The sequence below is a fragment of the Tenrec ecaudatus genome, chromosome 17, assembly GCF_050624435.1.
Source record: "Tenrec ecaudatus isolate mTenEca1 chromosome 17, mTenEca1.hap1, whole genome shotgun sequence".
Classification (NCBI taxonomy): Eukaryota; Metazoa; Chordata; class Mammalia; order Afrosoricida; family Tenrecidae; genus Tenrec; species Tenrec ecaudatus.
The window spans coordinates 24,115,920-24,137,389 of NC_134546.1; the positions used below are offsets into that span (position 1 = coordinate 24,115,920).

Genomic DNA, 21,470 nt, shown 5'->3' on the forward strand with positions numbered 1-21,470 from the left:
TTTGAGCCAGACGCCTCATGGGAGGAAAGCCAGACTTCTTACAGTGACATTCAAGGGTCTTTGTAATCGGACTCTTGCCAGAGAATAGATGTTGGACTTTTGCTTCTATAAATTGGTTTGAGATAAAATATTATGCAGTAAAATATTTCAGATACACAATGGAAGAAATGTTTCAGTTTCATGTGCTGAGTGGTATGATAAGCAGACCTCGAGATTTAGAACCTAAAGACCCGGCTTTGAGCTCTGGCTCTGCTACCAGAATCTTAGCGAGTGGAAGCACCTCAAACTTCCCTTGTTCAGCTCACATGTGAAGTCGTATTTATTCGTCCTACCATAGACTCATTTTTATTGAGCGGGACGTAGTTTGATGTAAGGGTAAGTCCATGGAATCTAGTGGCTGACACTATATGCCTTCGGGTCTTGGTGCAATAGCCTTTTGGCTTTACAGTCTTGTAAGTAATTTTAATACCACTGGGCCCCAGGTTTCTCTGATGTGAGTTGGGAAAAACATAAACTCCAGAGCTCTCAGAAAGATAATGCTCTTTGTGATTGCACAGTGGTTTTGATGGGCAAATCCACAGGGAGAACTTTACATGTGTTTTTCAGGTGCTTTGGGGAAAAGGACGCGGTTTCAAGAGAATTATGTAGCACAACTTATTCTTGATGTAAGACGAGAGGGAGAAGTCTCTACAGATTGTGACTTAAGTCCAGTGCCCACCCCTCAGCATCAGTTAACCATGGTAAGTGGAATCGTAATTGATTTAACCAATACTCATAGCTTAACCGTTTCAGTAGGCTAGTACTGTAGAAACTCTGAAGGGCATAGAAGAGACTTGTCCTTTGAGCTTTCTCCAGGTGGCTGGGAGGAAAGGTAGTACCTTTGTTGTTGTTTTTAGAACCATGCTAAGCTAACCGACCAAAGCTGTGTTTCTCAAAACTAGTGGTTCTCAACCTTCCTCATGCCGTGACCCTTTCATACAGTTCCTCATGTTGTGGTGACTCCCCAACTATAAAATTATTTTCATTGCTAATTCACCACGGTCGTTTTGCTACTGTTATGAATCGGGCGACCCTGTGAAAGGGTCCTTAGACCCCCCAAAGGGGTCACGATCCACAGGTTGAAAACCACTGCTCTAAACTCTTGAGTAGAGCTAACAGGGTGATTTTCTTCTAGAATTCAATAAGCAAGATAAATACAGTCAGTTATATATCACTTCTCTTGAAAAACTATATAAAGAAGAACGAATGAAGTTTTAAGTTTTCTCGTTTCTACTAGATTTGCTGTCTTATGACTAGAATGGAAAGTAAAGAGACTTGAAATGTCTTGGGCTTCTCAATTAACACAGACCAATGGAAAGAATTGAGAACCCAGAAGTAAATCTATTCAACAACTTATTTTAAAATAGTTTTATTGGCATATAATTCACATATACAAATTAATTAAAAATTGAAACTCACTGCCATCGAGTCAATTGTGACTTATGGCGACCCTATCGGACAGAGCAGAACTTGCCCTGTGGGTTTCCAAGGCTGAGACTCGCTATAGGAATAGAAGGAACGCCTGCTTGTTTCGAACTCGGACCCTTGGGGATTGCCGCCCTGCGTGGAATCACAGCGCCATGGTTCAGTCATTACAAAGAGTTTTATAATCATAACAACAGTTCAGGATATTTTCTTCTCATTGTTGGAAACTCCCCATTTCTCCCCAACTTCCCATGCCCTGCCCCAAGGTGAGGATTGATTCAGTTACTGTGCCTCTCGATTCACCCGTCCTGCATTTCATCTACAGAAATCATGAAAAAGCCAAACACAAAAGCCAACAAAAACGACAGAACTGAGAGCATCCTCAATCAGAAACAAGGCAGACACTATTAAAAACTGAAATAATTATAAAATGGCTCAAAAGGAAGATCAAATGATAGATGCACATTTTAACCTAAGTTTATGGTCTACGATCGGCTTCACAATGCTGTCTGATAGCTAGGTTCTTCACAATCCTGGACTACTGTCTGTCTTTCTGTCTTTACTTTTTTACTTTCACTTCTGATCCAAGCCATGGTATTTTCTCCCTTCTTCTTTTTTTAAATCATTTTGTTGGGGGCTCGTACAACTGTTACCACAATCCATCCATCCATCCATTGAGTCAAGAACATTTGTACATTTGTTGCCCTCATCATTCTCAAACCATTTGCCTTCTGCTTGAGCACTTGGTATCAGCTTCTCATTCCCGCCCCCTCCCCCCGAACCCTTGATAATTTATAAATTATTGTTTTTTCATGTCTTACCCTTCACCTACTTTTCTGTTGTCCATCCCCCAGGGAAGGGGTTATATGTAGATCATTGTGATTGGTTCCCCCTATCTCCCCCCACCTTCCCCTTCCCCTCCTGCTATGGCTGCTCTCATTGTTGGCCCTGAGGGGTTTATCTGTCCTGGATTTCCCGTGTTTCCAGCTCTTATCTGTACCTGTGTACATGCTCTGGTCTAGCTGGGTTTGTAAAGTAGAACTGGGGTCACGATAGTGGGGGGAGGAAACATTAAATAGAGTAGCTGTTTTCAACCTGGGGGTCGTGACCCCTATGGGGCTTGAACGACCCTTTCACAGGGGCAGCCCAAGGTCATTTCACAATATATAATCATATTGTTTTAGTGATTAATCACTATGCTTTAATTATGTTCAATTTGTAACAATGAAAATACATCCTGCATATCAGATATTTGTATTATAATTCATAAAGTAGCAAAATTGCAGTTATGAAGTAGCAACGAAAATAATTTTATGGTTGGGGGTCTCCACCACATGAACTGTATTAAAGGGTCACGGCATTAGGAAGCTTGGGAACCACTGAACTAGTAAAGTTGTATGTTTCATCGTTGCTATACTGCGCCCTGCCTGGCTCGTCTCCTCCCCGTGACCTTTCTGTACGGGGTGCCCTAGACTGCTTTCAGAGGGGCTTCACTGGAGACTTAATTCCTGCGGGGCCCTGCAAATGGATTTTGGGCTTCCACCAACATCCAGAGCATTCTGCACATTGGGCGTTTATAATTTAAGCTTTGTTAGAATCCCTGCCTTTTCATTTAGGTTTTATTATTTAAAATTCTTTGGATCACACAGACTGGAGTGCTTCTTCCATGTGGGCTTAGTTGATGCCTCCTAAAAATTGAACACTAAGTGGATTAAAAGACTCATCAAAAGAGTAAAAAGAGTGTCCCTGGACTAGGAAAACATTTTCGGCAAGGACATAGCGGATAAGGGTATCATCTTTAAAATCTATAGAAAGCTCCCAATTCCTCAACAAGAAAAAGATGAATAATTCAGTAAAAAAGATGGACAGAAGGGATACACATTTTACCAAAGAAGACATTTGTTGTGTTTGTTAAGCGCTGTCGTGTCAGTGGCAGCTCCTCGTGACCCGATGTAGAACAGAGTGAAACCCTGCCCAGTCTTGTGCCATCTTCACCTCTGTTCTTAGGCATTTTAGGTGTCTAGAAAAAGATGTTCACAGCAAAAGAAATAAACTTTGTTGCCTACCAGGGGTGGGAGTGGAAGGGGAAAATATAAGCTAGAGGATCTAATTCAAAATCAAACTCCCTGATATGTCAATTCCAACTCATAGTGACCCGATAGAGCAGGATAGACCTAACCCTGTGAGTTTCTAAGCGAGAGCCTCATTTTCTGTCATGGAACAGTGTTGGTTTTGAACTCCTGACCCAGGGACTAGCAGCTCAGCTCTTAACCCACTGTGTCAACAGTACTTCTTAGGCTAGAGGATAGACAGGTGCTATTTTGAGTGAAGGGGAAACCAACATCCAACACAAAGTAGGTGGGAATAGGGCAAATAATGGAAGCAGGTAAGACAGTGGGAGTCTTGCTGAGTTGTTGAATTTAAAGCTAATAGACTGCACTGTAAGCCTTAGCACTGAGTTTACATTATAAAATAATTTTAAAAAATGACTTATTACCTAAATTCTTTTTTCCCAGATTTGTGATCTGTTTTTTGTTATTCTTATTAATGGGTTGGTTACTGCCTTAAAATGCTTTTCTTGACCTGGCTGATAAATTCCCTTCTTGTAGTTTGAATTTATGGTTCTCATGATGGAAAAAAAAAATTATTTGGCCCAACTTTCCTGCCCCTTTCTAACCAGTGCCTCTCTAGCTGTTTTTACAAGGGCCGTTAGCATTTTATCTTCTGGCTCTATAGCCTTCATTCCAACATTTTTGGTTAAATGTACGCTCGTTGAAGCCCAGGTGTTTCTTCTCTTCATTCTGTTCTGTGTTGAGAGCGATGCCCAGGGTAGGAAGAATGGCAGCATCAGGAGCCCCAAAGGAAGGCTTTGATGACATACTGTAACTCACCTGGGCTCGCTCTTTGTACTCCGTTGTGTGCTTTTGTGATAAGTTAGTGGGAAACTGCTGTTGATTCCAAGAGGAGACCGAAGGGAGGGAAAGGTTTAGAAACTCCGTGTGCAGCCCATGAAGTAGAGCCATATTGGAAACAAGTGTTTGTTGTGCTGTTGTCCTGCTGCTGGTGAGGGAATTAGGCTGAAGCTTGCTTTCGGCCATTCTTGTATAGAGTAGGCCCTCTTCCTAAGCTTTAAACCTGTTTTAATTATGATGTAATCAACTCACTAGCAGTGAGTTGATTTTGGCTCATAGTGACCCTGTAGGATAGGTTAGAACTGCCCTGGTGGGTTTTTCCGAGACTATAAATCTTTACAGGAGTCTCCTGTGGAGTGACTGGTGGTTTCAAAAGGCTGACCTTACTGGTAAGCACAATGCAAAACCACTGAGCCACCAGGACTCCTGTGGTGAAAATATACATAATAAAAATGTACCAATTTACTAGTTTCTACAGAGACAATTGAGTAATGTTGATTACATTCTTCAAGTTGTTCAGTGGTCTCTGCTTTCTTTTTCCCAATTGTTCTACCACCATCAATACCCCTAAACAAAGGCTTGCTTTCCCCCATCTTGCCTACTCCTGGTAATGACTCATAATTAAAATACATATCCATAATGTGTTATTCTGAGTAAACTAGGGAAACAAATCCACAGAAGCTCATATGTATAAGAGAGAATTTTATATAAAGGGTAAGTGTACATTAAGAAAGCATCCCAACCCTGTTCTGTCTAAGCCCGTAAGTCCAACATTAGCCCATATGTCCGACACCTATTACAAAATCATCGTCCTTCTCACAAAACACACGATGCCGACTGCAGGAGTAAAACCGAATCAGTGAGGGTGTAAGCATCTCAGCGCTGGCAGGGGTCTCCACACGGCTCTTCCAATACCCAGGACTGTACAAGGGTAGGTCCATGTAGCTTCTTCCCAGGGATATCTTGCAGGAAGTGAGCCTTGCCAGCTGATGCAGGGAGCTGGCTAAGGTAGCTGCACCCTGGTCCGACCATCAGAAAGCAAGAGACCCGAGAACTAAGAAGGCAAGGCTCACCGAGCCACTTATATCTCTACCCTTCAGTTAATCCAACATGTGTTTATCTGCCAGGTTGGCACAATAAACCTTAACTATCTCAATCCACCCCTTGCCAGCTTGGCACCTATACACAATTCTTTAGCTTCACAGTTGCAGTTAAGTAACACCTACACCGTCATCCTATAATCCTACAGGATTATACACGCACGTACACACATATATAATTTATCTCATATAAGTGTGAAATCTTAAAATATTTAGTCTTTTGTAACTGATTTGTTGACGTCAGCATGTCTTTAAGGTTTATCCATATTGTGGCATGCATCAAGATTTCATTTCTTATTAATGACTGAATAAAATACTCTGTTGTGTGAATCTACCACATTTGTTTCTCTTTCTCTGTTAGTGGACATTTAGATATTTTTCACCTTCTGGATACTGTGAAAAGGGTTACAGTGCATATTGGTGTACATCCTTAAGTTATTTATTTTATTGGGGGGGACTCTTACAAATCTTATGACAGTCCATTATTCAATTGTATTAAGCACACTTGTACACATGTTGCCATCAACATTTTCAAAACATTTTCTTTCTACTTGAGTCTTTAGTATCAGCTCTTCTTTTTTCCCCTCCTTCTCCACCCTCCCATCTTTAAGTTTTTTAATGTAGACCAAACCACTGCCCTAAGCCCAAAAGTTTGTCATAAGCCTCGTGTATAAGCTGTAAGGTAATCTATAAAAAAGAGATTTAATTTTGGAATCTAAGTATTTTATTCACTAAGCCTGTTTTTTAAATGAAATTTGATTGTAAAATTTCTCCTTTGATGACAAATATGTCATTTGCTATGAGGAATGTATAAAAATGATACACAACTTAATGCTTAGTTTATTTCGCATTAAAGCCAGAAATAGAAGCATTTTGCTAATCTCTGTCTGAAGTTGATAAGCCTGCAATCAAGATGCATTGCTAATTACTGATTGGAATGTGATAATTGGAAACAAAGGGCAAAGAGTGGTAGTTGGAATATGTGACCCTGATACTAAAAACATGCTAAAGATTGCATGATAGAATTTTGCAAGACCAATAAACTTCAGATCATTAGATGAAACAAGGCCAGCCTGCAACCATTGACAGAGCGCCAGTTGCTCATATTGTAAGTTTAGGAGGAGGCTGAAGAAATGGAAACAAGGTCACTGAGAGCTGAGATGCAACCTTGTATAATTCTGACTGAATTGAGGGTTTATCTCAAGGGATAAATTTGGCACATTGATTACTATTGACTGAAGACCAGAGGAGTTGTGGGGTGACATTAAACAATAAGCATATCATATATGAAGAAAGGAAAGGTTCATTAAAAAAGATAGGAAAGAAAGAAAAGACCAAAGTGAATGTCCAAGGAGCCTGAACTTGCAACAGGAAGAAATGAAGTACAAGAGTGAACAGAACATTTCAGAAGGCAGTTTGTAAAGACAGAGTAGTCTTGTGAAATGTATGGAGACTGGAGGTAGGACCCAAAGTGAACAGTGTGCTTGCTATTTCTCAAGCTGAAGAACCTGAAGGAAAAGTTCAAACTCCAAGTTCAATGTTGAAGAGAATAGTAGATAGATAAAATCTATTGAATAGGATGGTTCAGTAAGCGTACAATTGTGAGCGACTCTGATGTGGAAATCAGGAGACAGTCTCTGTTTTGTATTTTTTAATGGATGGCAGAAAATTGGACACGAATTATTAAAGTTTTGTGGTCATGGAGAATTGAAACAGTCCATGACTAATGAAAGTAAATATTCACTCCATGTGTAATATTGTCAGTCTCATCTATTGGTAATAATGGATACAATGATTGAGGAGAGTGTTAGGAGAATCAAGTGTGATTCTGGTGGAATATTGTTTTACACTTTGGGCCTTAATTAGGTAAGTAGGTATTCTGGCAGACTGGATGTCATGTCTCATGGAGCAAAGGAGCTGAATAAACCGAAAAATGAAGTTCACCTCAAGTCCATTCTGACTCATGGACACCCTATAAGAACATAGAAAATCTGGATTGTAGATCGAAACTATTTTGGTCTCTTGTTGCTAACAGTGACATGTCTTGGGTTTTCTGAATTGGGGCTTCCCATCATATTATAGATATATAGCATAGGTGGAAAACTGGGAACGTTACTAGTCTATGTCCCTCATTTGCTTTTCCCACATCACACTTATTTAGAGGACATGTATAAGTACTCTGTAAATGTGTTGACTTTTAATAAGTCACGTTGATAGAAAGAACCCGGTGTGATATAAAATGGTGATTGTAGGGAAACTCTTGAGCAGCGGTTCTCAACTTGTGTGCCATGGACCCCTTCTGGGGTTGAACGGCCCTTTCACAGGATTTCCCTATTCATAACAGTAGCAAAACTACAGTGATGAAGTAGCAACAAAAATAACAAAATGACAACAAAAACAATGTTATGGTTGGAGGGCCACCACAACTTGAGGAACTGTATGAAAGGGTCACAGCATTAGGAAAACATTCATTTTATCTTATTTTAAAACCTTTCAATGTGACAGAAAAATATAAATTATAGATGTAGCTTCAGTTTTTTTGTAGAAAGGCCTATGGTGAAAATGGATGGCCACCAGGGTTTGCTATAACTGCTTTTGTTGATGTGTAATATTTCATTGTGTGGATGAATCACAATACACTTTTTTTTCATTCACCTGTTGATAAGTTATTTTTTATTATGGTTAAAGCTTTACGGAACATTCATATATGAGTATCTGTGTGAATATATTAGTTTAATTCTTTTGGGTAAATACCAGGAACTGGAATGACTGGATTGTGTGGTAAATATATTTGTAACTATGTGAGAAACTACTAAACTATTTCAGAAAGCTTGTACTATTTACATTTCTACCATCAGTTATGAGAATTCATTGCTATACATACTTGACTCCTTGACAACACTTAGTATTGTCATTCTTTTTAATTTCTACAATCTAGGATGTATGTAATGTTGTTATCTTGTTGCTTTGCTGTATTTTCAAGATTCATTTTTTACAAAGTCAACTTCTGTAGTACAATTTACGTGCAGATAAAAAAGGACCAGTTTTAGTCGTGCAGCTTGATGAGATTTGTCGAAAGCTGTCTAGGCTTCAAAAGGTTTATGGAGAATTTCCATTATCTTCTAAATTTATTTTCTATGAACTTTTATAAACCTCTTTATTTAACGTACCAATCAACCTTGCTAACCAAGGCATGACGCTTTTCCCTCAGGTCAGAGCCCATTCTACCCATTGACTATTAATTTCCCACTGATTTGACCTAAGTAGCCCTTGATGTGCTCTCACTGACTACAGATGCATTTGTTAGAATTTCCTAAGAATGAAATAATGTGCCATGTGTTGTCCATTTTTACTTTGTTACATGGTTTTCTGAGATTTCCATGTGATACCTGATGTAAAAGGTGTTGCAGTTATGAACTGCACTTGTACCCTAGGACATCCTCCTCATGTGGGAGGAAATAGTTTGTCCCATTCCCATCGGACAACTGAGGCTCATCCTGTGGATCAAAGTGCACTCGCCACGGTGAAGGCATTATCTGTGGACTGCATTTGCCTATAATGTCTGCAAGGGTGGAGGTACAGGAACAGTAATTGGCTTCTGGCAGGATTAAGTTCTTCAGTGTCTGTAGAACACAGCATCTTCCTGGGAGTATGTTACAGAAAAACACATGGAAGGGATTTGGAGAAAAATGCTGAGTTCTGTGAACACCCTCCATGCATTTATTTCATCAGGATAAGAGAAGAGATTGGTGGAAAAATTGTCCAAATGGCAAGAATGCTGGATTTCGAACTTGATGTCACCAAGGTATTCTTTACATTGAAGGACAGAAAAGAAAAAAGGACCCACACATTCTCGATAACTGGACCAGTAGGTAACTCTAGGACACATGGAGAAAAGACCGAAGTTGCCAAGAATTACGTCTTGCAGTCAACCCTATGAGATCAAACGGGCAGCATTATTAACCCAAGGACAAAGTTCAGATAGTTAGAAAAGAAGAACTAGGGTAAGTGATGTCACTTTGAAGGCTTTGCAATTAATGGAATGAAGCAAAATGTGTAAGAATTGCTGAGTGTAAAACAGATGATCTGCTCCGTAAATTTTTCATCTGGTTCACAACAAGAAGTTAAAACCAAAAAAGTAAACGAAAAAGAATTCCGTCTTGCTTGGATCCACAATTGTTGTTCATGGAGGCAGCAGTCGCGTGCTGAAATGACTCATTGCATTGGGTGAATCAGCTGCATAAGACCTCTTTCTAGTGTTGAAAGCAAGGAAGTTCTATGGAAACTAAGGTGCTCCTGACCTAAGCCATGGGATTTTACTTCAGTCTCCTCATTTGCATCCGAAAGTTGGGCCATGAAGAAGGAAGACTGAAGAAAAATCCAGGGATAACCCAGATGTCCGAGAACCTTCCATGAGTGCATTTATTACTGCAACTGACAAATCACTAGTGTCACCGAACTTTTTTCCCATTGCTGGAGTCGATTTTTTTTGGTATATTTTTATGCATGTTATTAAAGTACATTTATAAGTTTACGTGCAATGTTTCTAGCTTTCAAAGGCAAATAAAGATCAGATTTATAAAGATATTAATAAAAGACAATAATGAAAACTTGAGAAAGAGAAATATTAAATATATGGAGAGCTAACAGAATCCTGTCATAATTGAGGGTTATTACCTGTATCTTTGTGGTTACATGTTTCAGTTCTTTTTATTACTAAATAGAATTTCCACTAGGTTAGACTTTTAATTTGTTCATTTGTTGGTGTATATTTAGATTGCTTCCAGTTTTGAGTTATTACATATAAGGTTCTTATGAATACTTAGGTGTCTGTTTTTATGTATATAAATGCTTTCATTTTTCTTGGGTAGCTACTTTTAGGAGTAAAATTGTATAAGCCATATGTTAAATGTATATTTAGTGTAAGAACCTGCAGCTGCTCCATATCCTAGGCTGCTCTTACTATTATCAGTCTTTTAAATTTTAGTCATTCCATCATGTTTGGACTGCAGGGCACTGAGTGGTTCAGTGGTTCAAGCCTTGGGCTACGGACTGAAATGTCAATGGTTCCAAAGTTCAAAGCCAGGGGAAAAGGATGAGGCTGTGTGATTTCATCTAGGTTTGCTTCCTTGGAAACCCTGTGAGGCAGTTCTGTCCGCTCCTATAGGGTTGCTATGTCTAGTCATACGCAGTGGGATGGCATTGGTTTTTGTCATTATTTATTTATATTTTTGGTGGTAGGCCATTCTGATTTCAATTTTCTTTTGACTACTGTTCATGGGGATCTTTTAATGTTTATTGTTCTTTTTTTTCCAGAGTAGGTAGCCAGCTTTACTGTCATTAATTAGAAATACTTTCTTTACCTGATAAATCACTTAGACACTGCAAAAGCTACCAGTAATACACGTGGGAGGTTAAATTTTGGCAGCTGGTTACTGAAAGGCAGGCTAGCAGTTCGCATCTACCTGGAGGCTCTTTGAATGCCAAGGCTGGTAATCTGTTTCCAGAATCTGCCATGGAAATTCTTACTGCACAGCCTGCCCCTGGTGCACATGAAACCACATGGAGTTAAAATAGACTCAGTGACAGCTGGTGGTATAGATTTTGGATTCTGTTCCATTACATGGATTTATGTTCTTATTTTCCTTCTGATCCATACTGTTACAGCTTTATAGTGATTCTTGAGATCAAGTACTCAGATGTGGTTCTATTATTCAAATTTTTAAATTCTAGATTCTATGTGTACCCACCTACATTTTAGAAGCAACTTATCAACGTGATATTGCTATCATTGTTAAATTACTTGTATTTCAAAATTGAACTGTCTGCTGTTGAGATGGAGTTGGAAAGTTGATGGTTAGGTTAATTAATTTATTAAGTAGGTTAGAATTTAGTGGCATTATAGGTTTTGAATTCTGATACTTTCATATACTTTCAGTGTGGCTCTAAGTCAGTCTCTTCAAGTTTTAGATTCTCAACTTTCCTTATTTATAAGTGGGGACAGAAGTGCCTATTGTCTGATTACTGTGAGGGTGAATAAGGAAATGTACATAAAATTTCAGCAAAGGGGCTTTTGTGAACCAGGCTCAGCTGTGATCGCTGCTGCTCCATAGTTATTTTCAGTCTATTTCCGAGGTGTAGAAACCATGCCCTCCAATTCTACACAGGGCTCCATTACTTTATATGGGCTCCTATTTGATTCTTTTTTTTTCTTTCAAAATAGGCTGCCAAATGCAAATATCATCTAAAGCTGAAAGTTGAGTTATCACTTCCTGACGATCCATCCATCTACTATGTATTGCTTTGCCAAAGGAATCACATTTAATTTTTGGTCCGTTTCTCTTCTGTGCCATCAGAATCTTGAGCTCAATGACGATACTGTTCTGAATGAGATACAGTTGGCTGATTGTGAACAGTTTCAGATGCCTGACTTATGTGCCGAAGAGCTTGCTGTCATCCTGGGAGTTTGGTATGTTAATGACTTACTTGGCTACTTTGAATACCTGCACGGTTGCCTTTTTTTTTTCATTTGTAAGACATCTTTATTTAGGGAGGGCTCAAGAAGACCAGGTGACTATGGGACTCTTAAAAAGGCTCTTTATAAAGTATTAAAGGTAAATGAGAATGACTATTTTGACGATACTTATTTTTAATACTGTTAAGTCTTGTGTATATTGGAAATAGCCACCCCCCCAAACCCCTCAGTTTGAAACAATTTCAAACTTAGACAAAGTTACAAGGACAGTGCCTACTTCCAACGGGAAGGCCTAGAGTTTGGAACCTTTCAGTGTTCGTTTCCAAAGCACGGGAGTATTTTCATACATAGTCACAATGGAACTATCAAAATTGGGAGAAAGTCACTATTTTGAGAGGATACGGTTTTATCCCCACAGACTCCACAAAAATAAAACTGAAAGAGTTTTATGGTCTGTTTAAATCTTCATTGTTTTGTCAAAACTACGTGGTTATTTTGTGACTTCTAGAACATCTGATGTAATGTATATGCCTCTGGATTAGAGATCAGTGGATTGTTGGATGCCATAAACTGGGTAAACATGAAGGATGTGAACAGTGATTTTGTTTCTGTGACTGGTATGTCTCATTTCCCTGATGGTGCCCCCTGCGAAGAAGTGATTTGGACATTTTGAATAGCTGGGTTGATCTGAGAAGGAGACTTAGAGAAGGTGAATTGTCAGAGATTACATAGATTGGTCTAAGGGATGACTTAATACTCTTTCCCTTTCTAGAGCTTGCTTCAATTCTCAGTATACCTGACTGATTTTACATAAAGCATGGGAATCCTTCCTTAGGTTACAGGAATCTTTTAGCGATTCAGACTCCTGGAGTGGAAAGAGATAATTCCCTGGGAAGACTAGCACTCTTGGTTTTCAAGTATGCATAATAAATAAAGACCAGAAACCAGTAAATTAAAAATTTTTCTACTTAATAGTTTTATTGGTGTATAGATCACACACTATATATTTCAATAGTTCAATCATATTAAGAAGAGTTGTACAATCATTACACCATCAGTGTTAGAACGTCTTCTTTGCTCTTGTCCTCATTTTATACATTAATCCAGTTACTCTCTCTATAGGTTTTCCTATCCTGGAATTTAAGACTTGGTGTTTACTATCTTATTTTTACTAGTAATGTAAATTATGTTGATTTTTAGTATATCAGCCTTATTAGATTTATCTTTGGCATGCTCATGCCTACATTTGCAATAACACTGAAATGTGTACTCTCAAATATAAATCTATTTTGGTTTTTAAAATTTATATTTTAGTAGATAAGACATTAATTTTACTATTATTTTTCTACTTAAAGCACACATTTACAAAAGAATAATCCAGTTCACAAGTTAACTGAAGAGGAGCTGCTGGCGTTTACGTCTGTGAGTGATGTCTCCTTTCTCTTTCCGGTTTTCCCTTCTGAATGATCTCGCCTCTGACGTAGTCTTGCTTCACACTGCTCATGTTGAAACACTGCCATCTAGGACATTAAGGGAAAAACAACTAGCCAGCCAACCAGTCGAGTTGTTAAGCAGCACATGTCTTGCTGCTGATTTAGACATAACTGTTTTTCTTGGCACTTGCTCGAGCTTGAGGGCAGTAACCAAATAGTCCTTGTTCATTTTTTTAAATCCGGGGCCTAGTCCACTTGTTATATATTTAGTAAATGTTTGTGGGACGAGTAAATGAAGTGAGAGAGTAACACTTGCAACCTGCTATGTTCAAAATTGAGGCCGACCTGAACGTTGAGGAGAAAACATCAGAGAGCTCGGAGCAGGAGTAGGAGAGGGTGGTTGGAGAACTGAGGCCAAGGAAGGAGAAGGTATCAGGAGCACAGAGGTGTTTGTTCATGACCCAGAGCTGGAGGAGCAGTCAAGAGAAATGTGGACAAAGAGAAAAGCTATTGGCTTTGACAATGAGGCATGCACTGCTTAGCTCTAGTTTCAGTGGAATCTCTGGAGAGTTACCTCACTCTAGAGCAGTGGTCTCAACCTTCCTCATGTCGCGACCCTTTAATACAGTTCCTCATGTTGTGGTGACCCCAACCATAACATAATTTTTGTTGCTACTTCATCACTGTCATTTTGCTACTGTTATGAATTGGGCAACCTCTGTGAAAAGGTCATTTGACGACCCCCAGACGGGTCGTGACCCACAGGTTGAGAACCACAGCTCTAGAGCATTAAGGAGGGGAAAGGCCGTAAGAAAGTAAATTTAATAGATAAGAACATATTGGAGAAGAAAGACAGTGAAATGAAAAATAGAGTAATAGATGGTTGGGCTTATAAGATCAAAGGCATTTTCAGAAAGGAAAAGCCGCAGGAAGAGGAAGCTGTCACCCGCCTCCTTCGCCTTATGGATGAAAAGAAGATCCACCCTTCCTTTAACGAATACACGCTGCTTTCATATCTATCACTTCCAAAGCATTTTTATTATCGTAGTTAAGAATCAAGTTAGGATTCTGATGTGTTTTCTTCCTTTGTTATTTTATGGATAAGGCAAAAGAAAGTACTTTTTTCCTGGATGGGAAGAAAAGCTTTGTACTATAATGAACTTACGTTGTACTATAATAGAAACTCTGAAAACAACTGCATTCTTGGAGCTGGCTAGATGTTAGTCTCTTGACCTCTCTGAGTACCTGTTTTATTTCCCCATTTCAGTATTTATAGAGATCTTTGATGTTTATCTTTGTCGTACATTTGTTTTAGGTAACTGTGGAAATGTCTGTATTTAAGAAATTTGACAAGCACCTATGTTAAAAATTTTAAATATGTTAAACAAGTAGATTGAAAGTACTTTTAAAAGAATGTTATGTACCTTTCCATTTTCTCATTTAGCTAATATCAACTCAGTAATTATTCTATACTGTGCATCGAGTCTTTCCTAAACATCTGGGCTGGTAAATCGATCTCAATTTGCATCCTTGTGGGGGAAGTAGCTGTGGACAGAGAGAAATAGCTCTTTAATGGAAGAGCTCAGGAGAAATACAAAGCAGGGTCAAGGAACAAGGGTGGGCTGGTGCAGCTGTGTGAGACCAGTGGTTGGGGAAGGTGCATGTGGACACAGAGCTTAGTGGAGTGAGGGCGCAGCACAAGGTATGGGATCTGGAGAACAGGATGAACTTGGGAGCCCGGGTTCTTTTTTCCTTTCATACAGTTTTATTGGCACATAATCTACATATAATTCAATCCTTTAAGAAGCATTGTACAATCAATGTTTCAGGACATTTTCTTTTTTTTGTTCCCCCTGCTTAAATCATCTTTAACATTAGTTGTGTAATCACATTCAGTTCTAGTGCTCCTTCCTGCTCCTGCCTTCATTTTTTACTGCGCCCCCAACACACATCCCCTACAAACCCTTTATCAGTTCTTATCTCCATACAACCAACCTTTCTGTGTTTCACAACCTGGTACACTCAACTGAAACAGTAAAGAAAACGAAATAATGTGTTAAGGATGAAACAGTAGTAACATAACATATAACAATGAGTAAAAAAGAAAAGACCACATCAATATTTTAAGATTGAGGGAAGAAATTTTTTTCCCAATTATTTTATTGGGGGCTTGTACAATTCTTATCACACTCCATACATCCATCCATTGTGTCAAGCACATTTGTACATTTGTTTCCATCATCATTCTCAAAACATTTGCCTTCTCCTTGAGCCCTTAATATCGGTTTCTCATTTTCCCCCCTCCCTCCCCATTCTTCCCTCCCTCATGAACCCTTCATAATTCATAAATTATTATTTTGTCATATGTTACACTGTCCGATGTCTCCCCCGCCCTCTTCTCTGCTGTCCATCTCCCAGGGAGGAGGCTATGCATAGATTCTTGTAATCTGTTCCCCCTTTCTACCCCACATTCCCTCCAGCCTCCAGGGATCGCCACTCTCACCACTGGTCCTGAAGGGGTCATCTGTCCTGGATTCCTTGTCTTTCCAGTTGCTATCTGTACCAATGCACATGCTCTGGTCTACCCAGATTTGTAAGGTAGAATTGGGATCATGAAAGTGGGCGGCAGGGGAGGAAGCTTTTAAGAACTAGAGGAAAGTTATATTTCATCGTTGCTACCCTGCACCCTAAATGGCTCTTCTCCCCATAACCTTTCAGTAAGGGGGTGTCCAGTTGCCTACCAATGGGCTTTTAGTCTCTACTCTGCAGTCACCCATTTGATTTTTTGTTCTTTGATGCTTGATACCCGATCCCTTCTATAGCTCATGGTCACACAGCCTGGTGTTCTTCTTCCACGTGGGCTTTGTTGCTTCCCAGCTAGATGGCCACTTGTTTATCTTCAAGCCTTTAAGACACGATGCTATATCTTTTGATAGCCGCAGACCATCAGCTTTCTTCACCACATTTGCTTATACACACATTTGTCTTCAGTGAACATATCGGGAAGGTGGGCACTCACTGATATGATTTTTAGTTCTTTGATGTCTGATAACTAGTCCCTTCTACACCTTGTGGTCAGACAGGCTGCTGTGCTTCTTCCATGTGGGTTTTGATGTTTCTTGGCTAGATGGCCGCTTGTTTATGCTGAGCAAATCATCAGAAACCAGTGTGGTGACTTTAATGGTTGTTCTATTTTTGGGTGCTAATATCCATTGAAATGGCTACACAGAAAGTCAGAGACAAAATTCGCTATTAAAGGGGCTCTTTAAGGAAGCTCACAAATCGCAATGCTAGTGAGAAATGCTCAGGGTAGTTGTTTACCAGGACATATTACAAAGTTTCATGTCTGCTAATAAATGCTCAAACGGGCACAACACTCTGCGGTAAGCCTCAGTCTGAAGCTCTGTGGGTCAGCAGGCCCAGCTCCATGAATTGAGTGTCCAGAGGCGCCACCCTCCACAGGCTAGCCCAAGCAAGCACTCTGCTTTACTTGCTCCGTGGGTTGGGAAATCCATCCCTCCGTCCCATGCTCGGGCTCCTGGTTCTGCTGCTGCTCTTCTCATGGGATACCTGTTATCTGGATCCAGGAGGTTCACTGCACGGGGATCTTGGATCCAGAAGCAATATTCCACTCATGGCTCTTGCTAGTCATGAAATCCTTCCTCCTGCTTCTCAGGAGGCCCATTTTATACACAGCAAGGCACTCCATGGAATCCTATTCACAATTACAGGTGAATCCACTCAGTACCATCCCTGTCCGGTCCCTCCCCCTTCCCTCCCCACCATGCCTTCTTTCCAGACCCATGCAGGGAAAGGTCATTTGGATGGAGATAGAGACCTTGGCCAGTAGCGCCACAGTAAATAATGCACTGCCCAGCAGTTGGACTGTATGAAGACGAATGTGACGTCAGGATTGCAATCACCAGGCTTATTGACAACCTGAGATGCAGATGTAGATGACATAGTCTTGGTTGCCGAAAGTGGGGAGGGCTTGAAGCATTTACTTACAAAGATCAGTCTTCAGTCGGGATTACATCTCAAGGTAAAGAAAACCAAAAGTTTCACACTGGGCCAGTAGGTAACATAATGATAGACGGAGAAAAGATTGACATTGTCAAGGATTTGGTCTTGCTTGGGTCCACAGTCAGTGCTCATGGAAACAGCAGTCAGGACGTCAAACGACGTACTGCAGTGAGTAAGTCACAGCACAAGACCTCTTTCATGTGCTGTCAAGCAAGGCTGTCAATTTTGATAAGTGAGCCTGGCTGTGGTATGTTCCATCATATGCATGTGAACTTTGGCCATTGGCTAAGTAAGAACAAAGAATCGACACATTTGAATTATGGTGCTGGTGAAGAATACTGTAAGTACCATGAACTGCCCCCACAACCAAAAAACCCAAACATCTGTCTTGGAAGAAGTATAGCCAGGATGTTCCTTAGAGGCAAGGATGATGAGACTTCATCTCATTTACCTTGGACTTGTCAGGAGAGCCCAGTCCCTAGAGAAGGACAGGGTTAGGGGAAAGTCGATGGGCTGCACAGAAGAGGGAGGCCTGACACAGTGCCTGCAACAGTGGGTTCAAACCTGAGAGCAATTGTCAGGATGGCGCAGGACTGCGGATTTTGTTCTTCTCTGCACAGAGCCACTGTGACTCAGAGCCATTGCGGTGGCACCTGACGACAACGGGAAGGAGACAACCTCTTGCCTTATAAATTGAGGGAGCTGGTGCTCTGCCCCAGGCCAGCCCTGAAGACGCATGCTGAGGCTCAAACGGCAGAAAGTGTATGAAAGTACTGCAGAGTTGGGGAGGCAAGTGCACCCAAGCCTGAGTGATGAGCTGGGCATCCTGTCCCTGGCTTGTAGGAGAGGATTCCTGTTTCTCGAGCATGATCCATATGACCTATTGGAACTGACTAGATCTGGAACAGTGAAGGATGGGATGGAGCTGGGGAGGATACTACTTCTTGCAGGGCATTCACTTCCCTTTGGCATTAGCATGGTAGCCTGGAACTGGCATGGGCAGGGGGTGGCGAGCTATCAAAGTTAGAAGGTGAACTGTCAGGGTTTCTCTGTAGAGAAAAGAACAAGTAGATATGTAGAAAGTCGACTAATTCTTACAGAAGATTCCACGTCCTTGGAGGGATCAGAACCAGTGGCCATTTAAGAAACATTCATCGAATAAACAAATGACTGTCGATTTAGCTGTGATCTTGTTCAGTTGTAACTAGTCCCGAATTTTATTAAATTGTTGAAAACTCTTAGTAGGTGGCCATTTTTGTTGGTGTAGTGTATTCAAATACAAGTGAGGTATGTTGGGGAAATGTTTCAATTCAGTAATGTCCAGAGCTTGTCTGAATAGGAATGCTTTGCAGTCTCAAGGCTGTCATTATGTCGTGCTTGCTGTTCTTGAGATACTGTATCTACACATTGTAGAAAAACCGAGTGAGTCATAGTAAAAATAACCCGTATTGTTTTAGGGACCCATTTTGGTTGAAATCAGGCTGATAATTTAAAATTAGTTGTGTTATCTAAGTGATTTCCTTTCAGATGAGCCAAGCCAGTGACATTCAGTAATGTTCTTAATTTCCTTTCATTGTTGGAAATGGGAGCAATTTAGTGAGTTCATACAGGTGTTTCAGTTTTTATTGGCAAATGTTTTGCTTAAGTGTGAATTCATACGGGCCCTGTGCCTTGCCTGCGTCAGCCTGAAGGTGTCTCAGTGGAAAATGCAAAAAGGCCTTTGAGAGTTAGGCATTCTATTACACGTGCTTTTTTCTTCATGCTGTTACCTTGACGTCCCTGGGCGGTGCAAGCAGTCTGCGACCAACTGCGAACCCAGAGACTTTGGTAGACCTCCTTGGCAGCTCCACAGAAGAAAGACCTGGTAAAATATTCCTATAAAGATTGTAGCCAAGTAAACCCTGTGGACCAGTTCTACAGTACACAAAGCTGCCAGGTGTGAAAATTGATTTGATTGCATCTGATTTGGTTTTCATCTTTTATTAATTTTATAGCTACTTAATAAATACTTATCTATGTCCATTAGATATTTGGCTAGCCATTTTTTACAGGTTAAAATTATCACCTATTTTTTCTAGGGAATATTAATTTATTTCATTTTTTATTAGTTGGAATACATATATCTATATATTTATTAATTTTAAGATAGCTTATATAACTAAGAGAATTAGCAGTAGTACGTTTGATAGTTTGTGCTGTATAGCATGATTACACCCTGTCCTGGAATAAGTAGGATAGCCCAGCATGTTTGTTTTCTCTCTCGTATTTATAGGTTAGTTCTACAGGGGGTGTAATACTTGTTAAGTGGAGTTGAACGGAGTTACTTGTGCATCTTATTTTAGGAGTGACAGCAAAGCATATATGATAGGACTTGTGTGATCTACAGGATAGAGAGGAGGCCTTCTACTGTAATTGTTTGTGGGAGTAGAAAGCCCAGTCTTTGTCCTGCAGAGCTGCTGGTGGTTTCGAACTTTGGTCATCCGGATCACAGCTTAATGTGCAATCACTAAGTCACCGGGAATCTTAGACAGCGATGAATCATCTTTTTCCTTTAAAATTAGTCCCAATACAAGAATGTCTGCTTGTAAGTCCAACATAGTGAAATATTAAAAAGGTATAAAATGTATCCAGATTAGAAATGAAGAAGTGAAACTATCAGACAATATGACTATGCATTGAATCATGCATAGAAATCTTTAAAGGAACTGCAAAAAAGCCACTAGTAGTAATGAGTAAGGTCTCAAAATACAAGGGCAACATAAAAAAGCAATTATATATTTTTAAGTCCTAGCCAAAAGACCAAACACACTGCCATTGAGCCAATTCTGACTCTACAGCGACCCTGGAGGATAGTGTAGAAATGCCAATTTTATTGTTTTATTTTTTGAGAATGTCGGTCTTGATGGGAGTGGAAAGCCTCATTTTCTTCCCGTGGAGCAGCTGATGGTTTCAAACAGCCCAATTTGTAATCCTCTACCTCAGTGGTTCTCCACCTTCCTTCCTAATGCTACGACCCTTTAACACAGTTCCTCATGTAGTGGTGACTCCCAACCATAAAGTTATTTTCGTTGCTACTTCATCACCGTTATTTTGCTGCTGTTATGAATCGTCACATAAATATCTGCTATGCAGGATGTATTTTCATTGTTACAAATTGAACATAATTAAAGCATAGTGATTCATCACAAAACAATATGTAATTACGTATATTATTTATGTGTTTTCCAATGGTCTTGGGCGACCCCTGTGAAAGGGTCATTCGACAACCCCCAAACCCCAAAGGGAGGTGACACACAGGTTGAGAACTGCTGGTTGACATCTTTAGGCCGCTTTATTGTGCTTGAAAGTACCACGGACTGCCAAAGAATAAACAAATCAGTCTCCGAAGAGAGGGGCAGCCAGGATGCTCCAGAGCACCAGGGATGAGGAGATCTTGTTCTTTGAGTCTAGTCCCTGGAAAAGGACATCATGCGTGGTAAAGTAGAAGTGCACCAAAAAAAGAGGAAGATCCAGGAGATGAACTGACGCAGTGGCTACAAGTTCAAACTTCAACAAACACTCCTGAGGATGCTTCACAAGGAGTTGGGACTGACTTGGCAGCACCTGACAACAACCACACCAGCAAACCCACCCCTTTGCTGTCCAGCTATTTCTGACTCAGAATGACCGCATTGGACCTGGTAAAACAGCCCCATAGAATTTCCAAGGCTGTCATCTTTTCACAGGCTTATTTTCACATCCTTTCCGCAGAGCAGCTAGTGGGTTTCCAGGCCCTGACCTTTCAGTTAGAAGTAGAGTACTTAACCACTAAGCCATAAGGACACCTCTTCTATGTATATGCCTACTCTGTCATTTTGCCAAAAGTTTCTGAATAATTGGGGACAATTTTAAAATCATTTATAACATTAAACAGCCAAAGTGATCATTTAACCAAATATGAAACCTACACATCGGATCTTATAAATGCTAGAGAAATTAAGCAAGACTTAAATACAGTTATTGTACTCTAAAATTTTTTTTATTTGGTGAACTTCTTCAGTTAAGACTAAGTAAGCTATGATAA

The 21,470-nt window shown here is 40.1% G+C and overlaps 1 protein-coding gene across 3 annotated transcripts in view; it reads left to right on the plus strand.

Moving 5' to 3' along the window:
- TTC27 (tetratricopeptide repeat domain 27) overlaps positions 1 to 21,470 on the plus strand; it is a 156,560-nt gene that overhangs the window by 30,289 nt on the left and 104,801 nt on the right. For all 3 annotated transcript variants that reach the window (XM_075535540.1, XM_075535541.1, XM_075535542.1), the window contains exons 7-9: positions 607 to 740; positions 11,833 to 11,945; positions 13,307 to 13,373. In XM_075535540.1, the coding sequence (XP_075391655.1) occupies positions 607 to 740; positions 11,833 to 11,945; positions 13,307 to 13,373 (314 nt within the window). The remainder of the gene's footprint in view (positions 1 to 606; positions 741 to 11,832; positions 11,946 to 13,306; positions 13,374 to 21,470) is intronic.